The 13,322-nt window shown below is 42.5% G+C and overlaps 1 protein-coding gene and 1 non-coding gene across 2 annotated transcripts in view; both read right to left on the reverse strand.

The window, feature by feature from the left end:
- Nucleotides 1-13,322, reverse strand: part of LOC142370723 (kinesin-like protein KIF23) — a 56,083-nt gene that overhangs the window by 10,840 nt on the left and 31,921 nt on the right. Inside the window, exons 2-8 of the mRNA XM_075453149.1 lie at nt 3,111-3,175; nt 2,913-3,022; nt 2,353-2,514; nt 1,345-1,466; nt 966-1,087; nt 749-851; nt 594-673 (exon numbers count right to left, since the gene is read on the reverse strand). Coding sequence (XP_075309264.1) covers nt 594-673; nt 749-851; nt 966-1,087; nt 1,345-1,466; nt 2,353-2,514; nt 2,913-3,022; nt 3,111-3,175 — 764 coding nt within the window. The remainder of the gene's footprint in view (nt 1-593; nt 674-748; nt 852-965; nt 1,088-1,344; nt 1,467-2,352; nt 2,515-2,912; nt 3,023-3,110; nt 3,176-13,322) is intronic.
- LOC142372202 (Z30 small nucleolar RNA) lies at nt 1,197-1,293 on the reverse strand. Its single transcript, XR_012768196.1, has one exon. It is a non-coding gene; the product is annotated as a Z30 small nucleolar RNA (small nucleolar RNA).

A 13,322-nucleotide genomic window follows, 5' to 3' on the forward strand; every position in this document is an offset into this window, starting at 1 on the left:
TGAAGGGAAATTCGACGTTGTTTGTCGATGTTTAACGAAGGGTTCCAGCCAGGACATGAAGATATAGAACGCTGGGACCCTTTTTCCACCTGGATCCCCGCTCGTTTTCACCCTCATGTCCCTCCGGTGTCGCACAAACTTGTCCCTTGCGCTTTTCCCCTTCCTCAACGTCTCAGCCGTATCTAGACCCACATTCGTCGCTCCCTCCATGAATTGCTGGAATATGTGCTGTCCTTGTGGTGTGGACTACGAAAGTCGTACAGATGTGGGTACTTCCTCACTTCTGCGCAGATTCGCTCTTCTAGCTGGTCCATTTCGTTTTCCACAATGGCGGCGGTCATACAAACAAAACAAGTCGGTTAGCAAACCGGAAATACGCATAGTGTAGAGCGGATGTAGAGTTGACCAATCAGAGGCCTCCTTTCTCTCCTCCCTGCGACGATATCTGCGGTACTGTCTGCGGTCAGTTACAATTTTGGTGAGGTACACCAGAGTGTCTGCGGAAGGGGGGGGCATATCTGCGTTAACTGCGACACACACGCAGACGACCTGGTTTCCGACCATAAACTCAGCTTTAATTTGGCAAGACATACCCTGTTGGTGCCACACATTTGGTTCTCTCGAAGCACCTCGATGCACGTCCGCAGATTCAGCAAAGACTGATTAATCTTACCTGCGAGGTGAAATGTTAGATTTCTGGGGAAGTCCAGCAGAGAGTGAAATCAAATCCTGATCTTTGATAACAAACCTGCTTCACGTATCCAAGTGCCTTCTGCTCCGGTCCTGTCAGTACGTTCAATTCCTGCCAAGTCCACCAGGCACAGCTGACTAACGCTCACCTGGTTTTTATCCTGACCATCAAAATGGGGAAAAAGACAAATAGATGGCGTCAATTACACTTTGTCCCAGCTCATATTATAAAAGGTGGACACCACTCTGGAGCGAGACATTTGGTTTCAGCCGACCTGAAGAATGTTGTCGCCATCTGCATTGAGAGGAGCCTGAGCCAGTTTGATGATGAACACACAGTGTGAGCGACTGGACTCTCTGTTTAGTCGAGTCTTTGCAACCTTCCTCTTCTTTTGACCTGGAGAAACAGAGCAGGCAACTTTCAGACAGACAAAAGACAAAAAAAAACAACAACAACAAAACACCCACTAACAACTAATAAACTTTCTGATTCACTCATCTTCAACCTGCTCAGAGAGAAGATTAACTGAAGTCATTACCTGGACAGAGCTGACCCTGAGGCCAGCAATTCCAGGTCAGTCACATCTAAAATCATCACAGCAGTGCAGTTTTAAAGCACATTTGAATATTGAACTCTACATAAAGAGAACTCACCCCGCCAGAATACTTGGAACGCTTCCTCAGCAGACTTAACTTCAACCTCCATGCTGCCAGCCACATACATTTTGTGATTCTGATCCTCTCTGAGCACTTTAAGTATTTTTATTTCTTTGGGGCTTTTTATGCCTTTAATGATAGGACAGTGTGAGAGAGACAGGAAGCAGGGGGCAGAGAGATGGGGAAGACACGCAGCAAAGGGCCGCTCGGTGCCGGAGTCGAACCGGGGCCCGCTGCATCGAGGACTAAGCCTCTGCACATGGGGCGGCCGCCTAACCCACCACGCCACCGACCGCCCCTCTCTGAGCACTTTAGACTGAGTCGATCTACGATAATAACAGAAACACGTTACTCGCTGAAGAAGTGGAACCGCAGGTTTTACATGCAACAGACGAAAAGCATCGAGTGCTGAATGCAGATGGGGCATGAATGTTTCTATGTTTCAAGCCACAGAAAGTAATTAACTGGTGCAATGATCGGGGATCATAAAAAGACGCACACAGGTTTAAGGAGACAGGTTTGCCATTACAAAGCCTACAAGCAGCAGGAGGGAGGAGGGGTGGGTGGAGACGTGATCTGGTTTAGCAGCTCCGTCCTTAACATAGGGCTGAGTATTCAATTTAAAAGGCGTTTTTTTAAATTTTTTTTATTTACAAGGACTGATGTTAAAATGTGCAATTCACAACATCATCGAGTAGCTTTAAAAATGTCTCCAGAATTGATGAGGTGCAACTTCATTTACTCTGTAAACTGTAAAAAGTGCATAATAGGTACAGCTCAGCTAAATCAGGCAGCTACTCTCATGTCTGATGGATGAAAACTCCCTGCTCACATACATGAACTCAGTGTTCTGGCAGACAGGTGTGCCTCCACCAATCCACTACAATTAACACTGGAATTGCTCATATCACTAAACCGGTAAAACATGATAACGATAAACCATTCATTTCACAGACATACAAACATCTGAATTATGCTACTGTCACTACATTTGTTGAAACTCACTTTGGCTTGATTGCATCTGTTTCCTCCAAGAGATCATAGATGTAGTTGTTGTAGATTTCTATGTAGGAGACAAAGACACTGTAGCTGCTGTCCTCATCCACACCATCTGCTAGATAGGCCTCCTTTCTCGTAATGTCAGCAATTTCAGGATCAATCTCTTTCCTGGAAGTGGAAAATGACACATTATACATGCGCCACTTATTGTGCTGCAGAGTATGGACTGAGATTTGGTGTTTCCATGGAGCACCGGGAAACGTTACTGCTCATCACACCGTGCGATGAGTTAGAAAAAACTGAATCTGTATCATGCTAAGCATGTCGGAGTATGTGAACAGCAGCGCTACAGCGTGAATAGAAAATACTAACGTGGGACAGAAGCACATAATCAGATTGGGACCCATTCTCAAGCGTTGAAACTGAATCTCTAAAACTGTCTCGTTTGTTGACACAAGCCATTTAAGCAGAAACACTAAACCTGTTCCAATCTGGGGTTTGCACCGAGTTTCTTTCACCTTAATTAATGACTCACATTTCAGAGAGCACACAACTGAACCTTATACAGTTGAAAGCGTCTGTACCTGGAAGGGGACGTCTTTCGTCTTTGGCGCTCCAACAAAGCATCAATTTCACACTGAACCTCCATACCATTTTTATCAACCGTCTTAAACACCTAAGCAAACAGAGGGACATTTATTACATTTATTTCACAAAAAATATGAAATGTAGGTTAATAACATGCTCTCGCACTACTCTCTTACATATCTTTTGGCCTGGTATGCACCAATACTGTTGAATATCATGTCCAGGTTTGCTTCTTGGGGATCTCTCACGGCACATGAAGAAATTAAAATAAGTGATGGAAAGCCTAAAACAATATACAAACTGTCACGTTGAGCTGTGGTTTAGTTTAGTGAAGCATTCCATCCTGCAAAAGAAGAGATACTTGCGACCAGCAGAGTTTGTGTCCAAAATGTATGCCTCAATGCAGGGAAGATATATCGAGCACATCATGCAACAGAATCTTCCAGAGCAGATTTTCAGGCCAGTCAGATGATGACCCCATTGAGAACTGGAACAAGCGAGATAGCTCTGCTGGACGGTCCAAGTCAAAATCAAAGTACTTCAATCCACCAAAAAAAATAACTAAACCCAAGAGCAAGATGAAGAAAGTAACAGTCTAACAGGATCACAGAGACAAAGACAAACAGGTGAGGTTTTGTAAATCTTTTGTTATATGTGAAAATTAATTAGTAATTATTATTATTATAGGGCCATACTAATAATCCTATCAGACACCATAGGGCTTCACACCACCAGGTGCCAGGCCCTAATTAACATAGGCTTAGAAATAAATCTTTGTACGACCCCCAATCCAAACACATTTAGAACCTACACTTTTCTTCATCCTGATTTGGAGTTAACCCTACTGTGGAGAAAAAGGGAAAATGGGGTGGTTGTTGCTGTGATTCCTTCACAGATAAAGGGGCAGAACATCCTTATCCACCACCTAGAGCTGTGCACACTTGGGCCACAGCAGTGGTTGACAGGGGAGGTATGTATGAAGTGTGCAAATGTATGGTGAAAGGATTTCACAACTGAATGGGGAAACCTGGAAACTAAATACTGAACAGGGTGATTGGTAAATGGGTGCAGCTGAAGACAATGGACACGGGTGACGTGAGTGAACTAATGACCAGAACATGGGGACTGAGGAAAAAACAATGGCAAAACTAAATCATGGCAAGACTTAACTAAACATGAACTTAAAAACTAAGACATGAAATAAATTAACACATGACAAAACACAAAAGAACTGAAAACATGGGGAAAACCCCATGGACATGACACTGTGGAGGTAACACAAGAATGAAATCTTTCAGTAGGAAAGACAGAAATAAGGAGATGGGTGATACATGGAAAATAACTGAGTGCCTTACATTATTTTACATTCAAAGTGTAATGATATAAATTTTCAGCTTTCAAAAGAATAACTAATATTTTAATTGTGTTTCATTGTTATTTGCAGATTGCATCCACCGTCGCATCAGATGAAGAAAAATCATCCAGTGAAGAGTACTTCACCCATTCATTGCCGTCGCCGCCTTGTTTTTTCTTCATTGACAAGAAGGATTGGACCAAACTGCGCAAAAAACAACACTGCCGTAGATTCAAAACACTGAACTGGACCTCTGTAATGGCCAAAGGAATACAGAGTGTTCATCCTTACTGCAGTTTTGGATTTAAGTGCCACAGTGTCAAATCCATCGGCTCTAAAAGAAGCGGCCCAGTCTTCGCATGTTCTGGCTACTGTATTTTTGATGACTGCACTGGAGAGGTGGAAATTAAGTTTGAAGAGTCGTCGTCTCTGAAGGCTGATGTCATCTTCAGTGGTGATTTGGTCTGCCACCGATGGGACCGAATAAAAAGACGGCCGGTGCGAGGTGAGGAAAGGGATGCCCTGTCCCATACCCTTTCCACCAAAGTGCCGAGGACTGTCTTCTTGGAGAGCATTGAGAGGCTGGATGAAACTGTTGTGGTATCAGGACAGGTCCCTGCAACTGGTGTCATGAAGACACAACAATGAGATGATCAGCCTCCAGAAGATGGTGGCTGAAGGTAGAAGGAAGGGTGATCTAGAAGGAAGGGTGATCCAGAACATCGGTCTTTACCCTAAAAGTGTGATGCTGTACTCTCTAAAAACACTTAATATTTTCTTTGAATGGTGCAAAGAAGATACTGTATATTTAGATGCAACAGGCAGCATTGTACGTAAGGGAAAAGGACAGACGTAACTTTCTACGTCTATGAGTTGGTGGTGAGACACCCAACTAAAGGATCTTCCCATCTCCCTGTGGCAACATACATCACCAGTGACCACACCACAGCATCGGTCTCACATTTCTTAGGGTCAGTGGTCACAGACTTGGTAAAACATCATGGTCGACAAGCCAAATCAAGGCCCGTGATGTTAATTTGGGACGGCTCAGTGGTTCTGCTGCAGTCACTTGCATATAATTTCTGTGGAGTGAGTCTGCAGGAACTGCTCTGCAGATATTTTGCGATTGTGACTGGACAAGCAACATCTGATGCCATAGGTCTACCTATACTCCACCGATGCTTGAGCCACGTCGTGAAAAATGCTAAGGAGCTTTGCAGAAAACAGTACGTGGTGTCTGTATATAAATATGCTTAAGATTTCAGACATAACAGCATTATGAAATCTCTGATAATGTTTTTTTTTAAATGAACCTTTGTAGTGCCTCCAAACATTACCATTTAACAATGCATGTGTTTGGACTCATGACCCGAGCATCAACCCTTAAGGAACTGGATGAAGTTGTCATCAGTGCTAACATGGTCTTCTCCAAATGTTGAGAAACATTTGAAAAATCTGCAAATGCTTGTGACTCTGTACCTCACATTGAGATTTTTCTTTTTTCTAAATTTCATTCCTGTTATTTCTTGGAAGAAATTGCATTTTTTGGACAACTGTTCCTTCCTGCCTTGGATGCTGTGCAGCTGGATTAATTTTTCCCAATACTTTTGTATATTTTACTCTTTTGTTATGATGCATAACCATAGCAACAAGGTGGTTTACAACAGGGAGCAGCTGATTAACATTGGAAAAGCAGAAATAATTCGACAACTGAAGCCAGAAATCCCACTGGAATTGAAAAGGAGGCGTCGTGGATGCAGAGCAGGAGCAAAGAGGAGAGAAAGAAAGAAGAAGTTCAAACCATCTCTGCCATCCGTCATCATGGGCAATGTAAGATCATTAGCTAACAAGTTGGATGAACTTCTAGCCTTGACAAGGACTCAGCAAGAATATCGGGAATGTAGCATTATGTGTTTTACTGAGACATGGCTGCAGGATCATATCCCCGACTCCAGCGTCTCTCTGCCGGGCTTCCTGACTGTACGAGCAGATTGAGATTTAAAGAGTAGCAGGAAAAGGAAAGGGGGTGGATTGGCAGTGCTTGTCAACAACAGATGGTGTCACCCAGGACATGTTACTGTGAAGAGTCGTCTCTGCAGTCCTGACATTGAACTATTGGCAGTAAGTTTTCGTCCATATTATTTGCCAAGAGAGTTCACCAGTGTTGTTTTGGTGGCTGTTTACATTCCACCCTCAGCTGTTGCCGACACTGCATGTGATGTCATCAGTTCCGTTGTTGCTAAGATACAGACACAACACCCCAATTCTTTTGTGGCAATATCTGGTGATTTTAATCATGCCTCACTCTCTGCTACACTGCCAACTTTTCAACAGTTTGTCAGCTGCTCTACCAGAGAAAACAAGACATTGGATTTGTTTTACACAAATGTCAAGGATTCATACATTTCGAAATCAAGACCTCCCCTGGGTAAATCAGATCACAACCTTGTTTTTCTCTGCTCAGCATATAAACCCCTTGTCCAGAGACTACCTGTCACAAAAAAGACTGTTAGAAAGTGGTCACATGAAGCTGAAGAAGCCTTACAGGGTTGTTTTGATGCAACCGATTGGATTTCTCTTTGTAAGCCACATGGAGAGGACATTAATGCCATGACTGAGTGTGTGACTGACTATATAAACTTCTGTGTGGACAACACCATCCCCACCAGAACAGTGAGATGCTTCCCTAATAACAAACCCTGGATCACCAGTGAGCTAAAGGAACTATTGAACAAGAAAAAAAGAGCCTTTAGGGAGCGAGACAGGGAGTTACTGAGGAGTATACAGAAGCAGCTCAAAGTCAAGATCAGAGAGAGCAAGGAGGTGTATAGAAAGAAGCTTGAGAGTAAACTGCAGAGGAACAATATCAGAGATGTGTGGTCAGGAATGAAGAAGATCACAGGCCTCAAGCAGAGGGAGGATCGGATGGATGGAAGTCTGGACAGAGCAAATGAGCTGAACACATTCTTCAACAGGTTCAGTTCAGGAACAAGCTCACCATCCTCCCCTCCTGTTCCCAGCCAAAGAGACATCCCACCCTCCTCTGACCCACAGCTTTCCTGTAACATCTCCACCTCCACCTCAGTCATGGATTCTTCTGCTTCCACTAGTTTGTCTTCAACCCAATCAGGAGATGCTGCTGTCCCCTTTGCCTCCCCCTCCCACTTTTCTGTTTCTAGAAGTCAGGTGAAGAGGCAGTTGGAGAGACTGAACCGGAACAAGGCTGCAGGTCCAGATGGTGTCAGCCCCCGAGTCCTGAAGGCCTGTGCAGAGCAGCTCTGTGGGATTCTGCAACACCTTTTTCAACCTTAGCTTGACCCAAGAGAAGGTACCACTGTTGTGGAAGACATCCTGTCTGGTTCCGGTACCAAAGAAAACTCACCCTTCAGACATCAATGACTACAGACCTGTTGCCCTGACATCCCACATCATGAAGGTCCTGGAGAGACTCCTGTTGACCCACCTGTGTAAGCAAACCAGCACATATCAGGACCCCCTGCAGTTTGCTTATCGCCATGGAGTTGGAGTTGAAGACGCTATCATACACCTGCTTCAACAAACCCACTGTCATCTGGACAAAGCAGGCAGCACTGTGAGGATCATGTTCTTTGATTTCTCCAGTGCATTTAACACAATCCAGCCTGATCTGCTTTTCTGAAACTCCAGAACACTCAGGTGGAGGCCTCAACAATCACCTGGATTAATGACTACCTGACAAACAGACCACAGTTTGTCAGACTGAAGAATTGTGTGTCTAACCAGGTGATCAGCAGCACAGGAGCACCACAGGGGACTGTACTCTCACCATTCCTTTTCACTCTGTACACTTCAGACTTCCAGTACAAGTCAGACTCCTGTCATCTACAGAAATATTCAGATGACTCTGCAGTAGTCGGGTGTATCAGAGATGGACAAGAAGCTGAGTACAGAGAGCTGGTGGACTGCTTTGTGGCATGGTGTGGGAACAATCATCTCATCTTGAATGTTAACAAAACAAAGGAGATGATTGTAGATTTCAGGAGAAACAGGGTCAGATCAAACCCCGTTTCCATCATGGGAGAAGAAGTGGAGGTGGTTGAGGAATATAAATACCTTGGTGTTCATGTGGACAACAGACTGGACTGGAGACACAACAGTGAAGCAATCTACAAGAAAGGACAGAGCAGACTGTACTTCTTGAGGAAGCTAAGGTCCTTCAAGGTTTGTAACAAGATGTTGCAGATCTTCTACAAGTCTGTTGTTGAGAGCGTCATTTCCTCTAGCGTCATCTGTTGGGGCAGCAGCATCAGAAGCAGGGACCTAAAAAGACTCAACAACCTGATAAAGAAGGCTGGTTCTGTTCTGGGGACGACTGTGGAACCTCTGGAGACAATAATGCAAAGAAAGATTTTGCATAAAATCAAGAGAATTATGGACAACCCTGAACATCCTCTCCATGAGACTGTTATCGGAAAACAGAGTCTCTTCAGTCAAAGGCTTCTTCAGTTTGGATGCAAAACGGACCGCTACAGGAAATCTTTCCTGCCCACAGCCATCAGCATCTATAATAACTCCTTGATTTAATTGAGCTACATCAACATTTAATTTCCTGGTGGGATAAATAAAGTATTTTTGAATTGAATTGAATTGAATTGACCAGAGCAGGACCATGTGCTGAGGATACATCTATCAAAGGGCAAGACTACGAGGTATCTTTTTCTTAACTGCAACTGTTACATTCTTGGTTTGGATTTAGGTTTTTGCTGTACCTGACTAAAAACATTGTCAGTTCAAACACATTTGAACTGACAAATGGCTTTTTAAATTCAAGCTCTAAAGGGCACAACACTGGACACGGATACAGGTATTAAACAGCTGTGAACAGCAGAACTTAAAAGTGTAAGATGTACAGCTGGTTGTAAAAAACATGCTCCACGAAACTCCATTCATCAGCTGCTTGGGTCAGACTCTTGCAGTGTGTGGACCCAGGGTTATGTCTGACTTGTTGAGAGGAGAGAGCTATCCCTTTAACCCATTTAGGCCTTGAAAGCATTGCCGCATTTCTACCTTTAAAGCTGGGGGCGCTGTTGGGTTTTTCTACCATTAAGGCCGGGAAAGCGTACACGTCTTTTTTCCTGTATAAGGGTTGTTTTGCACCAATTATTGACCTCTGCACCAATGAAATGCATTATAATAGACACGTGAGAGTGTCGTCATGTTCCTTGTGTCATTGTTTTGAAGTTAAGTAAGTTGCATCAAACAAGCATGGAGGACTTTCAGTGGGAAGACATTTCAGACGGCAGCGATTTTGAGGAATTTTCTTGGCTTTGATGATGCTGATGAACGTGCTGACCCAATTGATCGAGATTTATGGCTAGCACATATGTTTGAAGATGACGATAACGACGAGGATGATTTTGAAGGGTTTGAATGTGAGTGGGGCTATGTACACACGTAGCCGGGTATTTTTAAAACCAAATATTTTCCCCCCTCCGTTTATAAAATAATTTGTATCCACATTACCTCGTTTTCGAAAAAAAAACCTTCCACACATAACCGAACATCTGCGTTTTCAATCACTGACAATGTTTGAGACCACCTGTCTTGACAACCCAAATGCATTTGCTGTTTTGCGTAATCTGCCCTCGTCAGCTAAATAATAAAGTGTGCACGCAACTTTTTTGAGCACACTGACAGGTGATCGCATGACAGTGGACTGCCCCTCGATATGAGGACGTACTAATTCCGACAGCGACAGGAGTGAGGACCGGGACATGCGGAAATTGTCACGCCATTCTTCTGGGAGTACGACTTGGGCGTACAAAATCAAGGCAGTAAACAGCGCCTGCACAATAATAACCACCACAGTTCTCAGGGCATCCATGCTTCTTCAGTAAACAAAGGTTGCACGTTTGACGTCAGAGCAGATTTGCTGTTGTTTTGGCGCATATTGTGATGTTCGAAAACGCAAAACTCCGGTTATCTCTGTCTACACGCAAATGCATAAACGGAGTTTTCAAAAATCTTCACTTTGCCCGGAGTTTTTAAAAATATTCGTTTATGATGCATTTTCATGTGGATGAAGGGTCCAAACGTAGAAAAATATATTCGTTTTAGCAGATACCCGGCTACGTGTGGATGGGGCCTGGAAGACTGACAATTACCGCCGTAATCGACGGAGAGATTTCAACCGCACACCAGGGGTGAAAGTCGATTTACCTGCAGATGCCACACCATTGCAGGCATTTAATCTAATTGAAAATAGTGCTGTTCCTGCACTTTACTGTTTTTTTTATTGAAAATAGTGCTGTTCCTGCACTTTACTTTTTACATTTTCTATTTTTGTGAAGGTGTATGTAAATAAACTCAATTTCCAAAGAAAGCCACAGGTGTAAGCTCTCAAATACTTTTTGAATTTTGTTTCTATCTGCTACAGAGGCTGAGAAATCAATCATTTAGTAGGCGTTGACACAATTGCTGAATTTCCAGAAAAACTACAGGTTTTAGGGGGTCTTTCTGAAATCGCCCATAGGTTTTACAGGCATTCTTTTCCAGGTGTTTTAGGCCTAAATGGGTTAAAGCTTTGTTCTTTTTTTTTATTTTTTACTTCTTTGCTAAACTGAACTCTTGTGTAGGTATGCATAAATGTTTTACGTTTCATCTGTTATGTGTGAAAACCATCATATTTCCACACACTCTGCCAGCCACTGTAGTGCGCCGCCTGCCCTATACACAATCTTTCTAAAACAATCTTTTTTTTTCTAAAACGATGTGGGAACAACGCCATTCATGCAGCACTTTGAAAAAGTAATTGAGACGGAAGAATGTGACCTGGAAGGTGATTCGAACATCTACTTCTGTCCAACCTTCATCCCGACATTGATGAAGTACTTTCTACCTCAGGCTGCCCTATGGTCGGGCTTACTCCTGGGTTAGTCCTGTTCAATTGTTCTTATTAATCTATATGCTTATTTTAATATATTTAAGCAAATTAAATAAAAAAATAAATGTTCCATCTTCTGCCAGGTGATCTAGGTCTTGATGGATCAGGGCCAGTATATGACAGTCTGACAAATAAGTACAGTAGAGCTGCCTGTAAATCACAACGGGTACAAAAAAACTGAACATCTGTTAATGAAACTGAATATTACATGCACGTTTTCATGCTGGATATGAATGAATGAATGAAGACATTTCGATTTGATGTAATGTTTATGTTGAAACCTAGAATTACACTCTGAACAACAAATCGCAGGGAATGATGGAAAAAAGCCAATGGGACCTCAAACAGATCCGTTTCCAGCGTAAAAAAATGACCAGACTCGATGACTTTGTGGACACCTACAAAGTCACACTCAAGGCCCTACTGAGGGGGTATGCTGACTCCCAGAGGAGAAAGAAGAAGGTAAGAAGTGCATATGCTGATCATAACTACTTCAATTACTAGTATTTTAGAAATTTGTGATTATGCACCAGCCATTGCTATCCCAATTTCTAATTAAAGTAACCCCACCCTCACGCCAAACAACCACACAAAATGTGTTGCTTACATTATGGCTGCAATAATTCTGAACCAAGAGGTTGCTTTTTGTTAACAGTCTCTTAAAGTTCTTTAAGTTTATAAACACTCAAATCTTATCATTTATTCATCTTTTACTGTTTATTATTATATATCCTTGTTATTGCATTGTGTAATTTAAGCCGGTTTATACCGACCACAAAAACAAGACATTGCTTTTTATGATTTGCAGGTCACAGAACTGTGGGGAAAAGGGGACACAGAAGTGGTCGTTTCTGTGGTGCCCTCTCAATTAGGGAACAACTTTATTAGCCACCACAGTGAAGGCCCTAAGACCTCACCAGTGGCTTGTAGTCGAGGTAAGTAGATTCATTAAAAGAACAGAACCACTTATCATAGACATAAAAACTATAAATGATGCAGTCAGCGATGATCGAGCAGACTGTTACAGCACAAGTAGTTTGAACAATGTGTGATAGTGAGTCAAATGTAATTGAATAAAAGCTCCATTAGCCACAACAATTTGTCAGACCTGGGCTTGAAAGAGGATTCAGATGCAGAGTATCCAATTAGGCAGATTTTATTTTATATATATATATATATATATATATATATATCTATCAAACCACCAATACGAAGTGATGAAATAATAAGCTATGGAAATGTTATTCTATATATAATATAAAACTTAATAAATAAAAGAGGAAAAAAACAACCAAAACTCACTCTGCTAAGAGGAGGGCAATTAACTATGAACTATAAACCAAAAATCACTCCGTAAGGAGGAAAAACAACTTTGTACTAGAAACAAAACAACCAAATCCTAAAAACCGGAGGCTCTACAAAATCTTTGAAACGTTATCTATAACAAAAATCCCTCCTAAAAGAGGCTATCAAAAATGGCTATGAAAACTTAATACTAGATTATGTAATGTACGAACAAAAAAATCACTCGCAAGGAGGCTAAGAATCGTGGCTTAGTATTCGAACTAGCAAGGCAAGGTTTACTGTGACTGTAGCAGGCTTGGGTGAACGACAAAACGAAACACTCAGGCACTAGACAAAGGGAGACGCAGACTATAAGACACATGAGGGCAATGGGAGACAGGTGGACATAATCAGGAATCAGGGAAGACTAGAACGGCAAGTGACCTGAAACAAGAGGAGAGTTAGGCTGTGTTCGAAACCGCCTACTTCTCCTACTACTTCCACTACTACTTCCACTACTCCTACTAACTTTAACTTTTTTTAAGTTCCCGGATGCATACTAGATTCGCCGAAATGTTGAGTATTCATCATGAGGTTACTACTCATACTCAAACTACCCAGGATGCAACGTAACGTGACGTCGCCGATCGTCATTTCCTGTCAAAACGGCAGTTTCAAGCTAGCTACAACGAGGGTAGGTTCACTTCCTGTTTTCAAAACAAAAGCACTAATTGTATCGTAATGGCTTTCCTTATGACAAAAGGCAACGGGTATTTTATTTTGTGAAAATAACCGGAAGTGCGTTACTCACTGCGGCTAGCTTTAGTA

This window comes from Odontesthes bonariensis, chromosome 21 (genome assembly GCF_027942865.1).
Source record: "Odontesthes bonariensis isolate fOdoBon6 chromosome 21, fOdoBon6.hap1, whole genome shotgun sequence".
NCBI classification, from domain to species: Eukaryota; Metazoa; Chordata; class Actinopteri; order Atheriniformes; family Atherinopsidae; genus Odontesthes; species Odontesthes bonariensis.